The 19,075-nt window shown below is 39.6% G+C and overlaps 4 protein-coding genes across 5 annotated transcripts; 2 read left to right on the forward strand and 2 right to left on the reverse strand.

The window, feature by feature from the left end:
- Window positions 1-6: 6 nt before the first annotated feature.
- LOC109140908 (dynein light chain 1, axonemal-like) lies at window positions 7-2,525 on the forward strand. The gene is made up of 6 exons (XM_027278740.1): window positions 7-33; window positions 393-431; window positions 883-992; window positions 1,923-1,978; window positions 2,070-2,125; window positions 2,370-2,525. Exons 1-6 carry the CDS (start codon window positions 31-33, stop codon window positions 2,508-2,510), a joined length of 405 nt encoding a protein of 134 aa, XP_027134541.1. The 5' UTR covers window positions 7-30; the 3' UTR covers window positions 2,511-2,525.
- An 8-nt stretch (window positions 2,526-2,533) lies between these two features.
- LOC113745779 (retinol dehydrogenase 12-like) lies at window positions 2,534-4,223 on the reverse strand. Its single transcript, XM_027278741.1, has 3 exons — window positions 4,130-4,223; window positions 3,157-3,310; window positions 2,534-2,760 (listed from the first exon to the last, which is right to left on the reverse strand). The coding sequence occupies exons 1-3, from the start codon at window positions 4,169-4,171 to the stop codon at window positions 2,720-2,722; spliced, it is 237 nt and encodes a 78-aa protein (XP_027134542.1). The 5' UTR covers window positions 4,172-4,223; the 3' UTR covers window positions 2,534-2,719.
- Window positions 4,224-5,086: 863 nt separating this feature from the next.
- On the reverse strand, window positions 5,087-10,420 carry LOC104924818 (dehydrogenase/reductase SDR family member 13). The gene is made up of 6 exons (XM_010738281.3): window positions 10,159-10,420; window positions 8,273-8,391; window positions 7,529-7,652; window positions 7,135-7,307; window positions 6,362-6,515; window positions 5,087-6,065 (listed from the first exon to the last, which is right to left on the reverse strand). The coding sequence occupies exons 1-6, from the start codon at window positions 10,283-10,285 to the stop codon at window positions 5,806-5,808; spliced, it is 957 nt and encodes a 318-aa protein (XP_010736583.1). The 5' UTR covers window positions 10,286-10,420; the 3' UTR covers window positions 5,087-5,805.
- Window positions 10,421-10,971: 551 nt separating this feature from the next.
- On the forward strand, window positions 10,972-17,951 carry nubpl (nucleotide binding protein-like). Of its 2 annotated transcripts, none has more exons than XM_010738282.3 (11): window positions 10,972-11,176; window positions 12,796-12,940; window positions 13,053-13,087; window positions 13,268-13,358; window positions 13,507-13,546; window positions 13,639-13,729; window positions 13,833-13,926; window positions 14,735-14,820; window positions 15,646-15,766; window positions 16,849-16,931; window positions 17,300-17,951. In XM_010738282.3, the coding sequence occupies exons 1-11, from the start codon at window positions 11,048-11,050 to the stop codon at window positions 17,360-17,362; spliced, it is 978 nt and encodes a 325-aa protein (XP_010736584.3). In that variant the 5' UTR covers window positions 10,972-11,047; the 3' UTR covers window positions 17,363-17,951. The 2 variants fall into 2 exon arrangements, with proteins under 2 accessions (XP_010736584.3, XP_027134540.1); XM_027278739.1 differs by having other exon boundaries at window positions 10,976-11,176; window positions 13,268-13,304.
- The last annotated feature ends 1,124 nt before the right edge of the window (window positions 17,952-19,075 follow it).

The following is a 19,075-nucleotide window of genomic DNA, read 5'->3' on the forward strand; positions in this document are numbered from 1 at the left end:
CATCATCATCATCAACTGTCCTCCGTTAACATGGTGAGTGTTCGTGTTGTCGGTTCATTTGTTTCGTTGCAGTGACTGTAGTTGACGTTACACAACATTGTTGTCGCTGTGAGCTGAAATCAGCTTTAACTTTAATCAGCTGCTGGACTTACAGTAACTAAAAGCCGTTCAGTCTAACGGTTAAATATTTAAACCGTTAAACGTTTTTCTAACGGTTTGTCCTTAAACGTTGTGTTGGGACGGAGAGGATCAGTTAGTGTTAAAAACTGAAGATCATAATGATGACAGTGTATACTGACAGATGTATAACTTAGTAAAAAGTGTGTTTAATGTAACACAGCATAATCCAGCCTCTTCCTGTCTAACTGTATGTGATGATAATGTGTCTCCAGGACAAACCAACCACTGTGAAACAGGCGATCGCCAAATGGGTGAGAGGCATACATTCATTTTCATTGTCCATGACCTCTAATCCTTTGGGGAGGGCTGGAGCAAATCCCAGCTGGCACTGGGTGAGAGGCGGGTACACCATGGACAGGTCGCCAGTTCATCACAGGGCTGACACATAGAGACAACTTCATGCTCACATTCACTTCTACGGGAAATTTAGAGTCACCGATTAACCTGCATGTCACTGGAGAGCCATGCAGACAATGGGGAGGACATGCAAAGTGCACACAGAGAGGTCCCAGCACCAGGCACAGAAGGGATTCAGATCCACAACCTTCTTGCTGTCAGGCTGCCCAACAAATGGCATACAGACAGCTACAAAAACTCATACAGAACACCAGGAAATATGGAGAATTATTATTATTATTTGTGTGTATCATCCATGTGTGTGTGTGTGTGTGTGTGTGTGTGTGTGTGTGTGTGTGTGTACAGGAGAAAAAATCAGAGCAGACAGCGAGCGAGGCTACAGAGGTATTACTGTATGGTCAGATTCCTCCTCTAGAGAAGCTGGATGCTTCTCTCTCCACACTCAGCAACTGCGAGTGAGTCCTGTCACGATACACTGCTTCAACAAGTTGTCATATGTTGTCATATGTTCTACAGCTCTTGACACTTTCTGGAGGTATAGATGAATGAATGATTTTTCATAATAAACACATCGGTGTCTCTTGACTAGAATGGACACATACCGTGTTGAATGTTACTTTCAAGCTCCTTCATCAAGCAGTGGGCCAGCTGTGACTGTTTGAGAATAAGAAGAATGTCTGTGTAAAAACAATAATTATTATTCATATTAAACAACTCCTTCATTCAGCTTTTATTTGATCAAAGTTCCTGTTTATTTTTACCATGACAGTAAAACCTTGGAAGTGCGGCCTGAGACACTTAACCTCGTAAGAAACTCCTGTGCATATGATGAATGTAAATATGCACATTAAGGAGCTCTAAACTATAGGATTTGGTTTACACGTCCTTAAATGTCTCGTTTTGTCCAAAATCCAAAGAGGTACAGTTTACTGTCTGGACTGAAAAAAACAAAAAATATTCATATTTATAAGAAGCTGAAATCAGAGATTTGACTCTTTTTTTTAACTTAAAAAACAAAATATTGGTGATTCATTCAATAGTTAACAACTAATGGAATAAATGACTTATGTGTGCTGCTCTACTCTTGAGTGTTTTGTTTTACAGAAATTCACAGTCAACACCAGAATAATTGACAGAATAAATTCAGGCATTTAATGAGTGGAACCAGGTGAAACAACAGTCAAGTCAGATGATAAGTACACACTGTCTCTAATGTGCATGACTGCTTGTAAACACCAGTGAAGTCCACAAATGATTGGCTAATACATCAGTAGATGAAGTATGTCAACGTTAAAACAGGAGTTAAGAGCGAGTACCAGCAGCTAATGCAGTGTGTTTAGTCACTAATATCTGTTATGACAGATTTTGTACTGTATCCTCCACAGGAAGCTGTCTCTGAGCACAAACTGCATCACCAAAATAACCAATCTCGGCAGCCTGAGTGAGTAATGATGACATAAATACACACAAACACTCTGCTCACAGATGGAAATGTGGTGTTGTAATGTGATGTTGGATTGTGATGCTTGCAGAGAACTTGAAGATATTGTCATTAGGAAGAAATAATATAAAGACCTTTGATGGGCTGGTAAGTTACATATGAAAAGAATGAACACTAACAAGTAAGTTTTATTATTTATTATTATATTATTATTATTATTATTATTATTATTATTTTCTTTATGACACCATTTTAGAACTTTTTCCAACTTAAAGAAGTTTCAGAAGTGGTTCCAGATACTAAACACATACTTTGAATGCACATTATTTCATATAAGGTGTGTGTGTGTGTGTGTGTGTGTGTGTGTGTGTGTGTGTGTGTGTGTTTGTAGGACGCAGTATCTGATACATTAGAAGAGTTGTGGATCTTCTACAACTCAATAGAGCAGATGAAGGGAATCCAGGGCATAATGAAATGTGTGGTGAGTGACTGGGTGTGTCTAGCCCCATCTGGTGGGCACCTGGAAGGGTGAAGCCAGAGTCAGAGAAGGCCATAAGCCCCAGCAGGACTGCAGCCAGCGAGGGTGTGGCTGGCAAAGAGGCAACAGGTTCTTGACCATGCTGGACCTGCAGTGCCTGTTGTTATGTGTTATGATCAGATTTAATTTGCTTGCAATAAACGGTCAGAAGACGAAACCCTGTAAGTCCTATCTAGAGTCCATTTGTCCATTCTGTGTTTGTCCTAATATGGTGGTCCAACTTCACAGAAGAGGACCCGCTTCTCTGTAGATATAAAAGGTTCATTGTAAGGTAATAAAAACATAATGATTCTTATTTTCAGGTTAATATACACAAATGAAAACATAGTTATGGTTATCATATTATATTTCTTCCAGCTCATCCCTTTAAATGTTGCACACTGGACCTTTAATTTTCAGAAATGTAATTTTGATCATTAAAATATTAAATACAACTTTTATCTTTTGTTGCTGACTTTTTAGTAAGGTAGGTATAATTAAAAATCACAGAGGTTTGACCAAAAACATCTCACTAATAAATAACATGGAGTGTTTTTATTTATCTAGAGTATAGTAAGAAATAAGATTATAGATTTTAGATGTCAGATGAGTTTTTCTGCACAGTGAATGACATGCACTCAAAAAAAGAGAAGAGTGTTACCTGGATGGACACTGTAGCAGGTGACGTTGGTTCCTTTCAGCCTCTTGGCAAGTTTGTGGGTGAAGAGCACGTTACACAGTTTGCTGTTACAGTAGGCCTTGAAGAAATGCCAGCTGTATTTCCCGGTGCCCAAGTCTCTGTTCACCATCACAGCCTGAAAACAACAACCTCATTAACAAAGGATCACCTGAGTTACTAAAGGCCAACTCACACGAAAAGGCATGTAGTGACATCATCTGTCCAGGTGTGACAAAGATTGCAAAAACTTGAGCTGCAAACGAGGAATGTTCTCTGCAGAGAGCACGTACGCATGAAGGAATCCCTTTGTATGAATATGACATTACATCACACCTGAAAAGGAATCCTGAAACACAAGAAACAGTTCTGACGCTAAATGAATGTTCCTAAACCTGTTAAGTAATCTAGGACATTTGAGTTAGAGCCAGGATCTGAAGACTGTTGTAGAGGATGTTCTGTACTTTTTCTTCAGATAATTAAACCCTTAAAAGGACAAAGTGACCACACGTCCTGCACCAGCCACTTGCAGACGCTCCAGCAGCAATGCAGGTCAACAGGAAAAAAATTACTACTACTACGGTAGTGTAGTAGTATCCATGTTTATGCATTCAATATTAATAAAGCCAATTTGATTACCCAGACCCAATGGTGAAAATGAATGCAGTCATTTTGAGTTTATTTGTACTTTTTCATAAATCTTATTACTTGCTTCACATTAAGTAACATTAATTAACAGCAATTTGCTGATGTGGGGGCACCACAAGTGTGATTGCTTTTGCATGAATGTAATTATTTCATTTTATGATTTCAGAACTCCCTTCTTTTCATCTGAATCTTTTCATTATACGAGTAAAATATGAGTAACTATATGAGCAATATAGTTTGTAAACCAAAATAATTTGCGTGATGTAGCAGTTTTTTCGACAGTAGGTGTCAGTGTGAGACCATGGTTTACCCAGTGATTGTAGTCAGAGCGCACGCTGTGCTGTTTCCTCATCAGAACAGTGGAGAATTCAGCAACGACAATTTAGGTTGGTAATGTGTCAAAAACTCTCCTCCCTCCTGTCGTGGGCAGGGTCATCAGGGAGCATTGACTCCACCTGGGCTCTGGGGGCACAGGTGTGGGACTTTTCATTTAAGATCTCAGTGGCAGAGATCTTTCTCTCTCCCTGCAGCAGCTCAGGTTTGGTTTGTATTTGGGTTATTTGTTTCCTTTACAGTCGACTGGATTGTTTATATTATTTCTTTTGTTATTTTGTATAATAAATACTTTTCAATATGGATTTGGTGTGCATCTCCCGTTGTTGCCATGGCTGTGCAGCCCAGGTCATGACAGTCAGCTGCTGCTGTGAGATCATTTTTGTTCAAGTATAAGAGTAAAATTGGGGTTTTAAGAGTTTGTTTAGCTGTTAAGTAACTGTGCCTGCCGAGAGTAACAGATATGGCATTGGTACACTCGTTTACTCTGTAAGGAACCATGGTAATCCTAAAATGTTATATATATAAACTAGAAACTGCCCGGTACCTCTAACACTGATAATATATCTGTACTTAAGTAGCATTTTGAATGCAGGCCTTTTCCTTGTAATAGAGTTTTTTTAGACCAGGGTATACATTATATAGAAAGTGTGTAATCCCACTGTGGTAAATATGGACAGCTGTACACGTGTATTTGTTCTTGATTACATTACTTATGATCAAAAACTAGTCAGTCGACAACTTTGCTAACAGCCAAATATCAAGCAAGGTCAACAACAGCAGACATAGCAGCAGCTAATATTACTGACTAGTCCAACAGCAGTCAGCCCAGCTCGGCGTCTGTCTTTCAGCCTTTTATTTCACCAAGCTCTCACCAAACACTAAAAGTCAGTCCCACATTTACTCTTGTCCGGCGGCTTCTTGCTCGCTCACTTTCTCCTTTTCTACATTTACATTTAGTCCTTTAGCAGACACTTTTATTTAAAACGTACACAAAAGGGAAACAATGATGGTACAGGGTGACTAAGTCTAGCAATAAGTGCTGTGATGGTACTAGAGGGATAGATTTAGCATGAGTTGAGCTGAGCTCACAGTCCAAGCAGCGCGGCTAACAAACTGAGTTAACAAAGTGAGAACAGACAAACGAATGACAGAGAAACCATTCACCTGATTACAAGTCAGTGTAGCATCAACAGGATTTACCAGACATTAGTTTATGAAACATTAAGCAATGTTGCTTTAATGAACTTTCTATTCACAAAACAGATTATGAACAGCCTGACATGTCTTGAGTACAGTTTCAACAATATAGTTCAATTTTCACCACATTCAGTTAGGCTGCTGTCATATGTATGACAATTTACAGGTCACCGTGGTTCTACAAAAGCACCAGTTGTGTGTTTTGGATCAATAATATGTGAGGAGTGACAATGTAAGAGGGATGCTGTAATTAAAAGATGCCACATAACAAAACTAAACATTCACAAAATAGATATTCTTACTAATATTATTACAATATTGGTAAAGACATAAAGGTCAATTAATCACACTTCAACACCAGACTAAACAGTTTTTAACAGAAGGAGGGTTCATCGCTCATGGACTTAAAAATCCATTTAAGGTAGAGAAAAGGTCCTTCGTTGTCATTCCACCTTAAGAGAGCCCACAGAGCGTCTTGCTGACCTCCCACAGTTTTCGGGACACTGTGTCATCTCGGGCCTGAGCGCATACTTCCTGTACGGCACAGCAGGAGAAGTAACGTCCGCTCAGAGGTTCGATTCCCTCCTGCAGACAGCAGTGCAGTGTTGTCTGAGCTCCGGTCTCTGGATCCAAGAATAGCAACTGGGCAATGGGCTCAATGAAAATCTTCTGCCATAGGCTGACGTGACGTGACAACTCGGTCCGAACAACCCCTGCAGAGCGAGAGGGTTGTGAGAAGCACATGATTTAAAGGGTAGAAAACTTACTGAAAGCTACAGAATACAATTTTTTTTGGCACTAATCCCAAATCTTGTGTGGAGTACAAACTATCTATTGTTTCAAAGTTTCAAGTCAAATCCACACCCAGCATCACAGGTGTGGTCGTGTGGATTGTTGTACCTGTGACCTGGCCCATAGTTATTTTAGTAATACTGATGTCATACTAGCAATATATACAAAGACATTTTGTATTTGTATTGTATGTTGTAGTTTGTTTGAAGAGTGTTACCTGGATGGACACTGTAGCAGGTGACGTTGGTTCCTTTCAGCCTCTTGGCAAGCTCATGGGTGAAGAGCACGTTACACAGTTTGCTGTTACAGTAGGCCTGGAAGAACTGCCAGCTGTATTTTCCCGTGCCCAAGTCTTTATTCACTGTCACAGTCTGAAAACCACAACCTCATTAACAAAGGATCACCTGAGTCATCAATTACTAAGTACAAGTGACACGGAAAGGCGACAAAGACTGCAAAGCCTTGAGCTGCAAACGAGGAATGTTCTCTGCAGAGAGCACATACGCATGAAGGAATCCCTTTGTATGAATGACATTACATCACACCTGAAAAGGAATCCTGAAATACAAGAAACAGTTCTGACAGTTCTGCTAAATGAATGTTCCTAAACGTGTAAAGTAATCGAGGACATTTGAGTCAGAGCCAGGATCTGAAGACTGTTGTAGAGGATGTTCTGTACTTTTTCCTCAGATAATTAAACCGTTTTTATGTGTTACTTCTTACTGTATGATATGATTTGTATTTGAGTGAATGAGTGGCTGATGGAGTATGATGTAGTACATGTTGTGCAGTGAAATGTCTCCTGTAGCATGACCACACGCTGATTTTATATAAAGAGATGTGACTGCGTACTGATTTTATAAAAGTATGTTGCCTTATTTTTATCTGAAGTGTCCATTAAAGTGTAATTTTTTTAATGAGCTGACTGTGAGTTCAGCTGAAGTGTTAGGTGAAATGTCTCTATGTTGTAACAGTGATTTAAACGCTCACCTCAAAGTCGATGTGTCCCCAGCGGTGAGCCATGGAGGACAAAGTGACCACTCGTCCTCCCCCAGCCTCTTTCAGACGCTCCAGCAGCAGGCAGGTCAACAGGAAGTGACCCAGGTGGTTCACCCCAAACTGGATGCCAAAACCATCTTCTGTCCGGCCGTCAGCCACCAGACCTGTGGGAAAGTCAGAGATTTACATTGGAAAATTGTTTTAGACATGTCTGCAGTTCTTTCTGTTATTAAGACTGTGGTTTGTGTTCCCCTTTATCTTAACCTGAACCCAACCGTATGCCAAATACCATTTACTTTTTTTAAATGTCATAAATAATTTGTTTTTATGTAATGTTTGTGTGTGTGTGTTGTTGTTTTTTTGCATTGTTTTTTGTGTACTGTACCAGCATTGTTAATGAGCAGATCCAGCCTGGACTCAGATTTCAGGAAAGTTTCGCTGAAGCAACGGACGGACTTCAGACTGGCCAAGTCCAACGGCATGTAGAGCACATCAGTACTTCCTGTTTTCTGGAACAAGATCATTATTCATTAAAGACAATGATGGATAATCATTTTGTTGTTGTTGTTATTGTTTTAGTGTTTATACTTCAGCTACTTCTGCTTTTACATCGTAAGAAACATTTCAGTGATTACATTTCAATTTACACTTCAACTGAAAGTTCGCCTCCCGCCCAAATCATCATTTAGGTTAATTTCTGTGCTGACGCTTCAGCTCTTTCAGTGTTTACTCTTTGAAGCTCAGCGGGCGGAGTCCATAGGAATGAACGGGCCATAGCTGCGTTTAGATCTGTAGTATCATAGCCTGGTCTGAATCACTGCTGATGTGTCTGATTTTCTTTTATAGTGAAGTGAAAACAGAATAACAATTCAGCCTCATTATCAGGCTAATAGTTTAATGGACTGAAGTGTGATATAAAACTGGTGAATTATGCAATCACTCCTTCCGTTCTTTTCCCTTTTTGTGAGTCATTTTGGATAAAAAGAATCAACTAAATGACTAAATATAAATGTTAACAAGTAATCATGTTTCAAGATGGCCACAGTGATCATCTGACGGCCAGAATGGATCATCTGACACGACATCCCTGATCTGATATGTTTTCTGTCCTGTTCTTCTCTGTCCTTACCTGTCGTATATCTGCGATGGCTGCCTCCGCCTTGTCCCGGTTTCGGCAGGCCAGGATCACTCTTGCTCCCTTCCTGGCCAGGTGCAGAGCTGTGGCTTTACCAATGCCGGTGTTCCCTCCTGCAGCAACAACACAACATGAAACATTTTTAGCCATACTAGTAGCATGACTGTAGGGATGGCAATGTTGGGCTGTAGGTCTGTTGCTCCACCACTTTGGTCCAGACTCAATCCATTTTTTTCAACTTAATTCTATTTATATAGCACTAAACCATAACAGACGTCATTTCATGACAGGTCTATAACATACTTTTTTATAATATTTACACAGACCCAACAATTCACAAACTTTGAGCAGATCATGATCATGGTGGACGGACATCTGCTGCCACTGGTTGGGTTCAGAGAGACAAAGATACAGGAAGATTCTCTGACTTTTTAGTGAGTCTAGCCATCATCAGGTCAACATCTTAAGGTGTCCATTACGTTGCTTTATGACCATTGACCTGCAGAATTAATTAGCATTAGCATGCTAACACACTAAACTAAGATGGTGAACGTGGTAAGTAGTGTTACAAGGTGTTTGAGAATGCAAATATTAGATAGATAAAACAGGAAATAACAACATTAGAACAACAAAACAGTAAAAATAAAAACTAAAACACATCACAGCAGGACAAAGTTGACTGTGTTTTTAACAGTCTGAGGAAGGCACAACTATAAATGCGTGGTCACCTTTGGTTTTGGGACCGCTAAAAGACATCATTTTCATTTGACATTCATTCATTTTCATTAGACATCATTTTAAATGAATTCTCCACTCAACTGGTAACCAATGTAGATGTAAAGAGGGGTAATTGTGAGCAGTACAATAATCAAGGTGAGAGAAAACAAAAATATGAATGGCTTTTTCCACATCTTGAAGAGGATTGGACCACTTTTTGTATTCCGTTTTTTTTTTTTTTTTGTGGTTCGTTTTATGTTTGCTGTTCAGCTGCTGGATTGTCTGGGGAAATACTCGCAGGGCCATCAGCATGTTAGCAAGCTCAGCAGCCTCACTGAGCTGCTAGCATGGCTGTTAACTCTTGTGGCCCTTTCAGACACAATGCCATTTGCGATGTGCTGTGCTGTGCTGTGCTGTGCTGTGCTCAACACAGCAGAAAACATTTGTGCCAGGGTGCAAGCCATTGAAAATAATACATTTTAGAGCACATTACTGCCGTTGTTCAGTTTTATGTGTTGAAACGGCCATTAGTCTGGTTAAATTCTACCTGAACCTTTGCACCAATACAGTACAGGTACAGTACAATAAGATAATGAAAGAAAAAAGCTCTGAAACATTGAAGGCGTTGGAACATTGATTGTTGTTTTTGCTTACCAACAAAAGTAGTTAATAAAGTATTAGTGAGGTAGTTAGAAAAAAAAAAAAGTTGTATTGTTCCATTCATTTGTACAGACAGATTAATTGTTACATACACTATATAAAAATTCCTGCCAACTATTGTGAGAAGCTTGTGGAGGGATATCCAAAACGTTTGACCCAAGTCATACAGTTTAAAGGCAATGGTACCAAATACTAATGAAATGTATGTAAACTTCTGACTTTGAAGAAAGTAATAAAAAAATGTCTAAAAAATCCTTCTCTCATTATTCCGGCATTTAGCAAATAGAAATAATTTTGATAATCCTAACGGACCTAAAACAGGAAAAGTGATTGTCTGATTTCATGTCAGACAGTGAGAAAAAAAAGCATATGTGTCTTTTTATATAGTGTATGTAAACTTCTGGTTCATAAATAGTCTTATATGATCATTTAAAAACCTTTTTACCTGTAATGAAGCAGTGATAACCTCGCCCCTCCACAGACAGACAGACAGACAGACTCACCTGTGATGATGACTGTCTTCCCGGCCATCGCTGCATTTCCTTTATTTTTGGATCTTTTGAAGAGAGTCTGTGTGAGGATGATGTATCCTCCCAGAATTACACCGGCCAGCAGCAGCAAATGAAACATGGTTTACAACAGTTGTCTGATCTACCACTGACTGAATCAGGAGCTCAGCTCTGTCTTTTAAAAGCTGCACCTGTCAGACCAGTTCTACCTCCCTGAGGCGGGAAGGTGAATCACAGTTTGGGCTGGACAGACAGGTTCGGCTGACATTCCAGATTGATCAGTGCTGACGTTGAACTGAAACTCGCGCTGTTATTTGACCTTTAACACAGTGATTTACCCTGATCCCCAGGGAGAGGTGAAAACTTAATTTCCTGTTAAAACTTTCAAAATAAAATCTCTGTTGACAAATGTATTTATGCTCATAAGTCAAGGAAAAAATGAAAGAAAGCAAGACTTCTCTACAGTATACACATTCTGTCTTCTTTCTTGATATATTGCCTTAAATTGCTGCCAGCTTAAAAGTTTTATTTTCTGTGCCCTGCCACAATGGCTGAAACTTTTCAAGTTTCCAGAAAAGTATTAACGTTATTTACACAAGTCAAGATGCTGCCTGTACATTCACATTCAGTGCTCTGAACTCACAGTCCAGGCAGCATGGCTAACAAACTCAGCTAACATTAGCTAACAGCAGCTACAGTTGGCAGCAGTTTACTTCACTGTCCATCAGGAAACTCTGTAAATCACAGAGAGTTGAGGCGGAGCAGTCGGAGGACATCAGAGGGCAAACCAGAAAACAATCGTCACACCGTCCATGCGCACATGCGCACTGTGCGCAAGCTTGACGCGCATCGAGCCGTCTAGCGGAGCCGCAAACAGCTGAACATGGCTCTGTTCACGTACAGCAGACTGTCTCATTTACTGAGAATATACGCTAATAAACCTCCGGTTTTACGGACAGCCGCTGAGATAACACACGGGCCTCCGTGCTGTGTTCAGCTGGTCCGCTGCCAGGTAAGAAAACGTCTGTTTGTGTCAGCTGCAGGTGAGCTAGCTAACAGCTACGATGTTAACGTAGAGAGACACTGACAGGCCGGAAGTCTGGTCCTGTCTTCACAATAAAAGCGATTACAGTAAAACAAAAAACATTAAAAAAAAAAAGAAAACACATTCTAAACACAAGTGTATTCAATTTACTACAATTACATTTGATTAAATGATACTACTACTACAATATAAATACACCTTCGCGGTGATACGTACATTTATTTAAACGTTAAAGGTATTGTTTTGTTGTCCGACAACCGGAAATGTCTTTTTATTCATCTAACTTGTCACCAACCCGCAACTTGTTTTATAAATAAAGTGATGCAACAGTTAGTTTAAACTTATAGATAATAAGCACAAACAAAACAGCACTGAGACTGTTAACCACATGTATCATTATATGACTCATACGATCAGCTGGTGATAAACCTGATCAGTAATCAATACACAAACAATAACAAACCAATAACTAACGGCAGTCAACGTCAGACCTAGCAGTTACCTAATGTTTCTGTAGCGTTGACAGAACGTTCAAAAATAAACATAATATCAGTTTGAATTAAACTAAAGCTCCCTGTGACACCAAACTCCCTTTAAGAAATATGAACAATTCATCACGTGTCCGTGAAAACACATCACTCTACAAACACGAGATAAAGGACGTCATATGTCGACAGTCTGACTGTCAATTCAGCATCAATATAATCCATAAAGATAAACTGTGTTTCTGTACAGTACAAATTAAGTACCTGGTTTCCTGCTTCCCGTTTGGTGCTGAAGAGAGCACACAGGCCTTTTTTGATGATTACATAAACAAATAAATCATAATCTGTTGTCACTTCTCACTGAAAAATAATAAATGGACCTTGTAGAACCGCCGAGGTCGTGATGTTATTCACAGTATCAGCACACTGTGCTGATATTTAGTATCAATACCAAAATAAGCAGCAGCAGTGAGAACTGTAATGCCAGGGGTAGGCATGGTATGTAGTCAGTCTCTGTGTGACTCACATACATAGACATAGACAACATGTAACACTTACTAACATTTAATAACGCCTTTTCATTCATGGTATGCTGGAGGAGAATAATTCATGATACTAACTAAATACATTTACACAACTTGACAGCCCAGAAGTTGTTAGTGATGGTGTTTAACTAGTCTATATAATATATAATATAAGTAATTCATGATTAATATGAAAGCCAATATCATTTATAAAACATTTATTTATCTGTTTATTAACATTTATTTAATTCTGTCTGTGTATCGTTGCCTTTCTCAGCAGCAGAAAGTGAGAGCACCACATGCGTTTCTAAAATGTTAGGTTAGGTTAAGCACGAACATGATCTGTCAAGCTTTGTTTGCTTTATTTAATCTGACAGTGAATATTTTGAGGTTCTTTATCATGAAATAAAACATTTAGACTTAATTTCAAATGTGAGTTTTGAGGTTTTGTTTACTTGATTCAACCTTCATTTTTTCAGTTAATAATAATTCAAGGTTCAGGTCTCCCAACCAGGTCTGGAATGGAAAGTCTGGGTCATTTTCGTCGTGTACATCTTGTGTGACTGTTTCCTCACAGAGGACGATGGACAGTAAGGCGTTACAGGAGAGGCAGAAGCAACACATGGCGAAAGGTCTTCCCAAACAGAAGCCCATCACAGGGGTCAAACGGGTCATCGTTGTGGCTTCGGGGAAAGGTGGCGTGGGCAAGTCCACCACCGCAGGTACAGCATGAATATCCTGCTGACAAATGGAGGACTCTTCTAACTATCCAAAGCTTTAGGAGTCTTTCAAGTCTGACTAATGTTCAAATGTTGGATGTCTGTTTATCTGCAGTGAATTTGGCTCTCGCTGTAATGGCCAACGATCCGGTAAGATGTCTTCTCTCTCTCATATCACATTCAAGATTTTTTTTTTAATCTCTTATTTATCCGTTTTGACCTCTCAGACTGTCCAGATTGTTCAGGTGTCATTGCTTTCAGTCTGATGTACAGTGTAGGAGGTGGTTAAATATTAAACTTTAACATCTTCTCTCATTCTTTCTCTCTCAGTCGAAGTCCGTCGGCCTGTTGGACGCTGACGTCTACGGTCCGTCGATTCCCAAACTGATGAACTTGAAGGGAAACCCGGAGCTCTCTGACAGTACACCACATTGTTTTTCTTTCTCGCTATATCCGTCAACATCGGTGGTCATTGGTTTTTAATGTACTGTTAAAGTAGCTCTAGGTGACATCGATGTTTGTGCGGTCTTCAGACATGAAGCTGTAAACTGACTTTTATCCTCTTGCAGATAATCTGATGATCCCACTCATCAACTATGGGATTCCTTGGTGAGTTCTTAAAAGAGTAAAAAAGTAAAAACACTCTGCCATCGCCTATTTTTCTCTGTTCTGTCTTTTAACCCCCTCCTCTTCTCTCTCAGCATGTCGATGGGGTTCCTGGTGGAGGACGTGGCTCCCATTGTGTGGAGGGGACTGATGGTGATGTCAGCTATAGATAAACTACTCCGACAGGTGAGAACGTCTCTCACATTGATAGTTTGTTAATGTACAGCCGAGGGTGGACACATTGATTGTGTGTGTGTGTGTGTGTGTGTGTGTGTGTGTGTGTTTGCAGGTGGACTGGGGATCGTTGGACTATCTGGTAGTCGACATGCCACCTGGGACAGGAGACGTCCAGCTGTCAATCACCCAGAACATCCCAATCGCAGGTCAGTCACACTAAGTCACACACCACCAACTATTTGACTGATCCTCGTCTGAAAAGAGGACACATAAGTACATTATTATCTGTCTGATTGGTCAATTAATCTAACCTGTTCAAAAGGCATGACAATTAATTAAATTTGTATACATTTAGTTAATCAAATATCAACATAGAAATAACTTATACGCCTATTTATTTCTTAATTTAGACGGGCACAGACATGATGATCGTCGCGGGGAGCTTGACTGACAGGGTCGTCATCTAGTGATGACGCCATTTCCAGTGTGCGCGTGCATAATGTTTAACGTTACACAGACACCTGTGATGTCGACACTGACAATGTTTTACATTTTTAGTATTTTATATCGACACAGAAAACATAAAATGACAAGACAAGTCATTGAAGTCATTGTGCCTCAAATACAAAAGTAATTTCTTTTCTGTCAAGTGAAGCTGTGAGTCATCAAAACACAGTCGAGTTCACATCTCTGCTCTGAGTTCCATTTGGCAAGTGCAAAGTTCAGAAAATCAGAATTGTGAGTGAGAGACTGAGGAAGAGAAACACTGCAGTTTAATTGTAATAATAACAACATTATTTTTGTAAAAGTGCTTTATTGTAAAGTGAATTAAAACTTAAAATATTAAACAAAATCAAATAATTTCAGCAATTACAACAAATACCATCCAAAGTTAAAAAAAGACCAAAAGTGAGTTTTAATTTGAAAGAGTTTCTGTTTTTCGCGTCACCATCAGAATGAGTTCAAACCTTTACATGTGAGGTTGCGTCATGTGTTTTGTCTTTTGTCGCGCAGGTGCGGTCATCGTGTCAACGCCGCAGGACATCGCCCTGCTGGACGCTCGCAGAGGAGCCGAGATGTTCAAGAAAGTTAACGTGCCGGTAATCTGTGTGTGTGTGTGTGTGTGTGTGTGTGTGTGTGTGTGTGTGTGTGTGTGTGTGTGTGTGTGTGTGTGTGTTGTTATGCCCCATTCTAGGGGTGCCTAGGGCATAGCGTGAATAGGCCCCATCTTCCCTAAGTCCCAAGTACCACGACTAAAGATTAGTTAAGATATGTCCACAATTATTAATTTACAAAGACAAACGAGTGAACAAATAGATATAAATAAAGTATATAAACTGAGTGATGCTTCGGGGCAGACCCAGGCCAAAACAACAAACAAAATACTCCTGTCTTAGAAACAAACAAAACTACCCTGTGAAAACAAATTGCAACAGACTTACCTCCCTATACTTCATTAAACATGAGAAAAACATGACGGTCCACCCTTACAGCTCAGAACTACAAACAATACAATACAATACTCAAACAAGGTGACAAAATAGGAATGTGGCCGGTTGGGAGAGCAGCTGCCTGCCGCCACCTTGGCTCCAGGTGTGTCTCGGCTGAACGCGTTCCACCAATCACTGCTCTGCTATGGCACAGTCCTAATTGCATATACAATTTACACAAAGAACACACAGGGAATAAACACACACGCACACAGCAGACTGAAAAATATGACTGCAGTCATAACTGTGTGTGTGTGTGTGTGTGTGTGTGTGTGTGTGTGTGTGTAAATATAAAGAGCTATAATCTGTCAGTTAACAACAGCTAAAATCCTAAAAAAAAAGAAAAAGCCACTAAATGGGATTTCCTTATCAGCAGAATGATGGTTGAAGTTACAGGAGGATACAAACGTTTGTGTGTGTTTGGTGTCCCCGCAGGTTCTCGGTCTGGTGCAGAACATGAGCGTCTTCCAGTGTCCAAACTGTAACCACCAGACTCACATCTTCGGCTCTGATGGGGCCCGACAGCTCGCAGATACTCTGGGAGTTCAGTTATTAGGTAGGACTAGTGAGTCCATCAACTGCTCGTTATAAAGGAAAGACGGGGATGTTGCAGCTTAGTTTGAATGTCGTGATATAATTCAGACTTTACATTAGTCTGAGCAGGAGGAAGTCGTTTCGTAACTGTTATGAAACTGTATGAATGGAAGAGCGATTGCTATCTCAGAATTAACTTTCTACGATTCACTCTTCAGAAATAGAAACTCTGACAGGCTCTTCAGGTCTGAAATAAAACGTCCCTTTTGATTTTTCCTGATCACCAGATTGCTTTTACTTGTTGTTAGCAGTTAGCTGCATTGTTGCTGACTTTGTACGTAACGCTTTACGGCACTAAGTCACACACCACCAAATACTTGACTGATTTTGGTGAAACTGGATCATATTTTATGGAGAAAATGTTTTCTGCTTTTCCCTCTGATGTCCTCCGGCTGCTCCGCCTCAACTCTCTGTGATTTACAGAGTTTCCTGATGGACAGTGAAGTAAACTGCTGCCAACTGTAGCTGCTGTTAGCTAATGTTAACAGCAAGGTTTTCTCAACAAGTGGTGGGGGAATGCACTTTTCAGTGAGGCAAACATTTAGCATTTAGTGGGTGTTTTTCAGCTGTGCTGTGCCTGGAGAAGACGACCAATCAAAGAGCCCTGAACGATCTTACGTCGTGTGAAGTAATAAAAACAAAATGTTTCTTTTAATGCAGTCTGACACCTGAGATCATATTTACATACAATAATCTCGTTATTTAAAACTTTGGCCTTGTTTAACACAATTTTTTCTACCAAGATTTATGTTTTCCTGAGACATGGGAGTTCAGGTTATTTTATTGAATTCAAAATGTCCTTTTACGTCTTTATCTGTCGCTCAGGTCAAACAGGGCAGAGCCTCTTATGTGATGTATGAAGTTATACACCACCCACCGATGTCATAGCCAGTTATTTTAATTTATTATTAATATTTATTATTTCCAGTAATGATGGAAAACAACAAATAAAAATCCTGTTTTGACTCTATAGAACAAACTGTTTTTGATCATTTTGATTGATTTCTCCATTTGATGTTATATTTTATCTCCGTCTTACTCCAGGTGACATTCCTCTTCATCTAAACATCAGAGAGATGTCAGACAGAGGGAAACCAGTGGTCGTCTCCTCTCCTGACAGCCCAGAGGTCTCTATTCTTTTCTATTCTATTCTATAAATAGAAATACAATACTCAGGACTCCACGTGTGATCAGAAGCCTTAGAGGCATCAATAAAATACATAAAAATTTATGTATTTTATTGATGCCTCTAAGGCTTTTGATCACATAAATCCTGAGAAGTTATTCAGTGGTATGGTATTCTGGTGTGTTCATCAGTCTATGCCAATTAAATTGGAAAATTCTCTATTATCATCATTTTATATTTTATGACAGTTAAAAGCAGGGTGTTGTGTTGTTTCCGTGAAAAAACACATTATTGTTTGTCTTAACGACACTCTGAGGTGTACTTTATGAGCTTGGTGTTTCATTCTGTGTATGTGTGTTCACTCTCTAGGCAGAGGCATACAGGAAGGTGGCGTCTGCTGTTATCCAGAGACTAGAGGAGATCAACCCTTGATTGTCAACAGGAAGTGATGAAGACACTCCACAAACAACATACATGCGACACACGGACATGTAAACACACATACGAACAGGGACGCTTGTAACACTCACTGAGTTTAATCCAAAGCACTACTAGGAGTGGTACACACTGTGTACTAGTACCACAGTATTACTGAATAAATGTGATTCATTTAGTCGTGTGAGAATATTTAACAGAACTGTGAGTCTGTTCATGATTTTCTGAAATATCAACTAAATATCAACTAAATATCAACTAAACAAAAATATATTGTTGCTGCTTTAATATGAACAATAAAAACACTGATGTTGTCAGCTTAAACTGATAGTTCAGGTTACTTAGAGTGGGGCTGTATGAGGTACTGCTGTGGACAGAAGTGGCAACAAAATGGATTTTAGACAATGTAAGTGTATGTTTCATTGATAATATTTTCACTGATTGATGATTGTTGTCAGACGGCCCTTTCTGACGGGAAATGTTTTGATACTGAATCATGTGCTCTCCGAAGCCACCAGACTTTGACATTGATAAAAACTGTAATTACTGTGTATAAAAATAATAAATACAAACCTGGCAAGCAGGATATGTTGCTCCTGGCTCTTTGTTTGGGTTAGGAAATACGTTTTATTATGGGAAACTGGATATAGTTATTATTTTTTGTCATGAGGAATACATTTAAAACACTTGTCAACAGGGATATGTCCGTCTAATTATGTCTAAAACATACTGAGTTTTGTTTGTCAAGAAAGATTGGCACTGAAAACATCCTGATCGATCCTTTAATGTTGGAGACTTTCACTGTGCACTTCCACTGAAAAAACAGCAGAGAGCGCTGGTTGCACATTGAATCATAAAATATAATGTTTAAACATCATCACAACATAAAATATCAAATTTTGTCACTTTCATCTGAACCTGAACAGAAACTTTATGAATTGGGCTACTGAATCTCATTTCACACTATAAAATCCCACTATGCTCTTGAAAATAGGACACAAAATGTTTAATTCACAAGACAATATATCAGCTTAAATTTAGTTGATCATACAGGTGCGATCCTAGTGAAGTTTCATGGAGCAGAAGGCTGTCTGCCCTGAGTTCTGAGGGTTGAGATCATCTACAGTTAACCTGAGTTGGTAGCATCTTCAGCACCAGTCAAAAGTTTGGACTTCTAATTCAAATTCCAGTTTATTCTTTATTTTTTATTATTATAACACTGAACGATGGTGATTTATTCAACATTCAAGGCAAACTTAACCAACATGACTACCACAGCATTCTGCAGTGACATGTCACCCATCTGGTTTGATCTTTGTTGGACCATCATTTGTTTTTTCAACAGGACAATGACCCCAAACACACCTCCAGGCTCCGTAAGGGCTATTTGACCAAGAAGGAGTGCTGCTTCACATGATCTGGCCTCCACAATTGTTGGACCTAAACCAAGCAGAGATGGTTTGGGATGAGTTTGACTGCAGAGTGAAGGAAACAAGTGCTCAGCACGTCTGGAACTCCTTAAAGCAGTGTTTCTCAATCCTGGTCCTCAGGGAACACTCCTCCACCACACACCTGATTCAAATGAGTGACTTGTTATCAGGCCACTGCAGAGCTTGATGACGAGCTGATCATTTGGATTGAGAAACACTGCCTTAAAGACTGTGAGAAAACCTTTCGAGGTGACAGCCTTATGAAGTTGACTGAGAGAAT

The sequence above is a fragment of the Larimichthys crocea genome, chromosome V (assembly GCF_000972845.2).
Source record: "Larimichthys crocea isolate SSNF chromosome V, L_crocea_2.0, whole genome shotgun sequence".
In the NCBI taxonomy this organism is placed as follows: domain Eukaryota; kingdom Metazoa; phylum Chordata; class Actinopteri; family Sciaenidae; genus Larimichthys; species Larimichthys crocea.

What these genes read in the sequence shown, in the direction of transcription:
- LOC113745779 (XM_027278741.1), bottom strand. Translation starts at nt 4,171, where the DNA reads ATGAGGAAACAGCACAGCGTGCGCTCTGACTACAATCACTGG. An exon ending in GCTCTGACTACAATCACTGG is followed by an intron (nt 3,311 to 4,129) that starts GTAAACCATGGT and finishes TGTTGTTTTCAG; the next exon opens with GCTGTGATGGTGAACAGAGA. An exon ending in CTGCTACAGTGTCCATCCAG is followed by an intron (nt 2,761 to 3,156) that starts GTAACACTCTTC and finishes TTATATCTACAG; the next exon opens with AGAAGCGGGTCCTCTTCTGT.
- LOC109140908 (XM_027278740.1), top strand. An exon ending in TCCACACTCAGCAACTGCGA is followed by an intron (nt 993 to 1,922) that starts GTGAGTCCTGTC and finishes TATCCTCCACAG; the next exon opens with GAAGCTGTCTCTGAGCACAA. An exon ending in AACCAATCTCGGCAGCCTGA is followed by an intron (nt 1,979 to 2,069) that starts GTGAGTAATGAT and finishes TGATGCTTGCAG; the next exon opens with AGAACTTGAAGATATTGTCA.
- LOC104924818 (XM_010738281.3), bottom strand. Translation starts at nt 10,285, where the DNA reads ATGTTTCATTTGCTGCTGCTGGCCGGTGTAATTCTGGGAGGATACATC. An exon ending in CCATCGCAGATATACGACAG is followed by an intron (nt 7,653 to 8,272) that starts GTAAGGACAGAG and finishes ATCTTGTTCCAG; the next exon opens with AAAACAGGAAGTACTGATGT. An exon ending in TCTGCTCATTAACAATGCTG is followed by an intron (nt 7,308 to 7,528) that starts GTACAGTACACA and finishes ACTTTCCCACAG; the next exon opens with GTCTGGTGGCTGACGGCCGG.
- nubpl (XM_010738282.3), top strand. Translation starts at nt 11,048, where the DNA reads ATGGCTCTGTTCACGTACAGCAGACTGTCTCATTTACTGAGAATATAC. An exon ending in GGGCAAGTCCACCACCGCAG is followed by an intron (nt 12,941 to 13,052) that starts GTACAGCATGAA and finishes GTTTATCTGCAG; the next exon opens with TGAATTTGGCTCTCGCTGTA. An exon ending in CCTCTCCTGACAGCCCAGAG is followed by an intron (nt 16,932 to 17,299) that starts GTCTCTATTCTT and finishes TTCACTCTCTAG; the next exon opens with GCAGAGGCATACAGGAAGGT.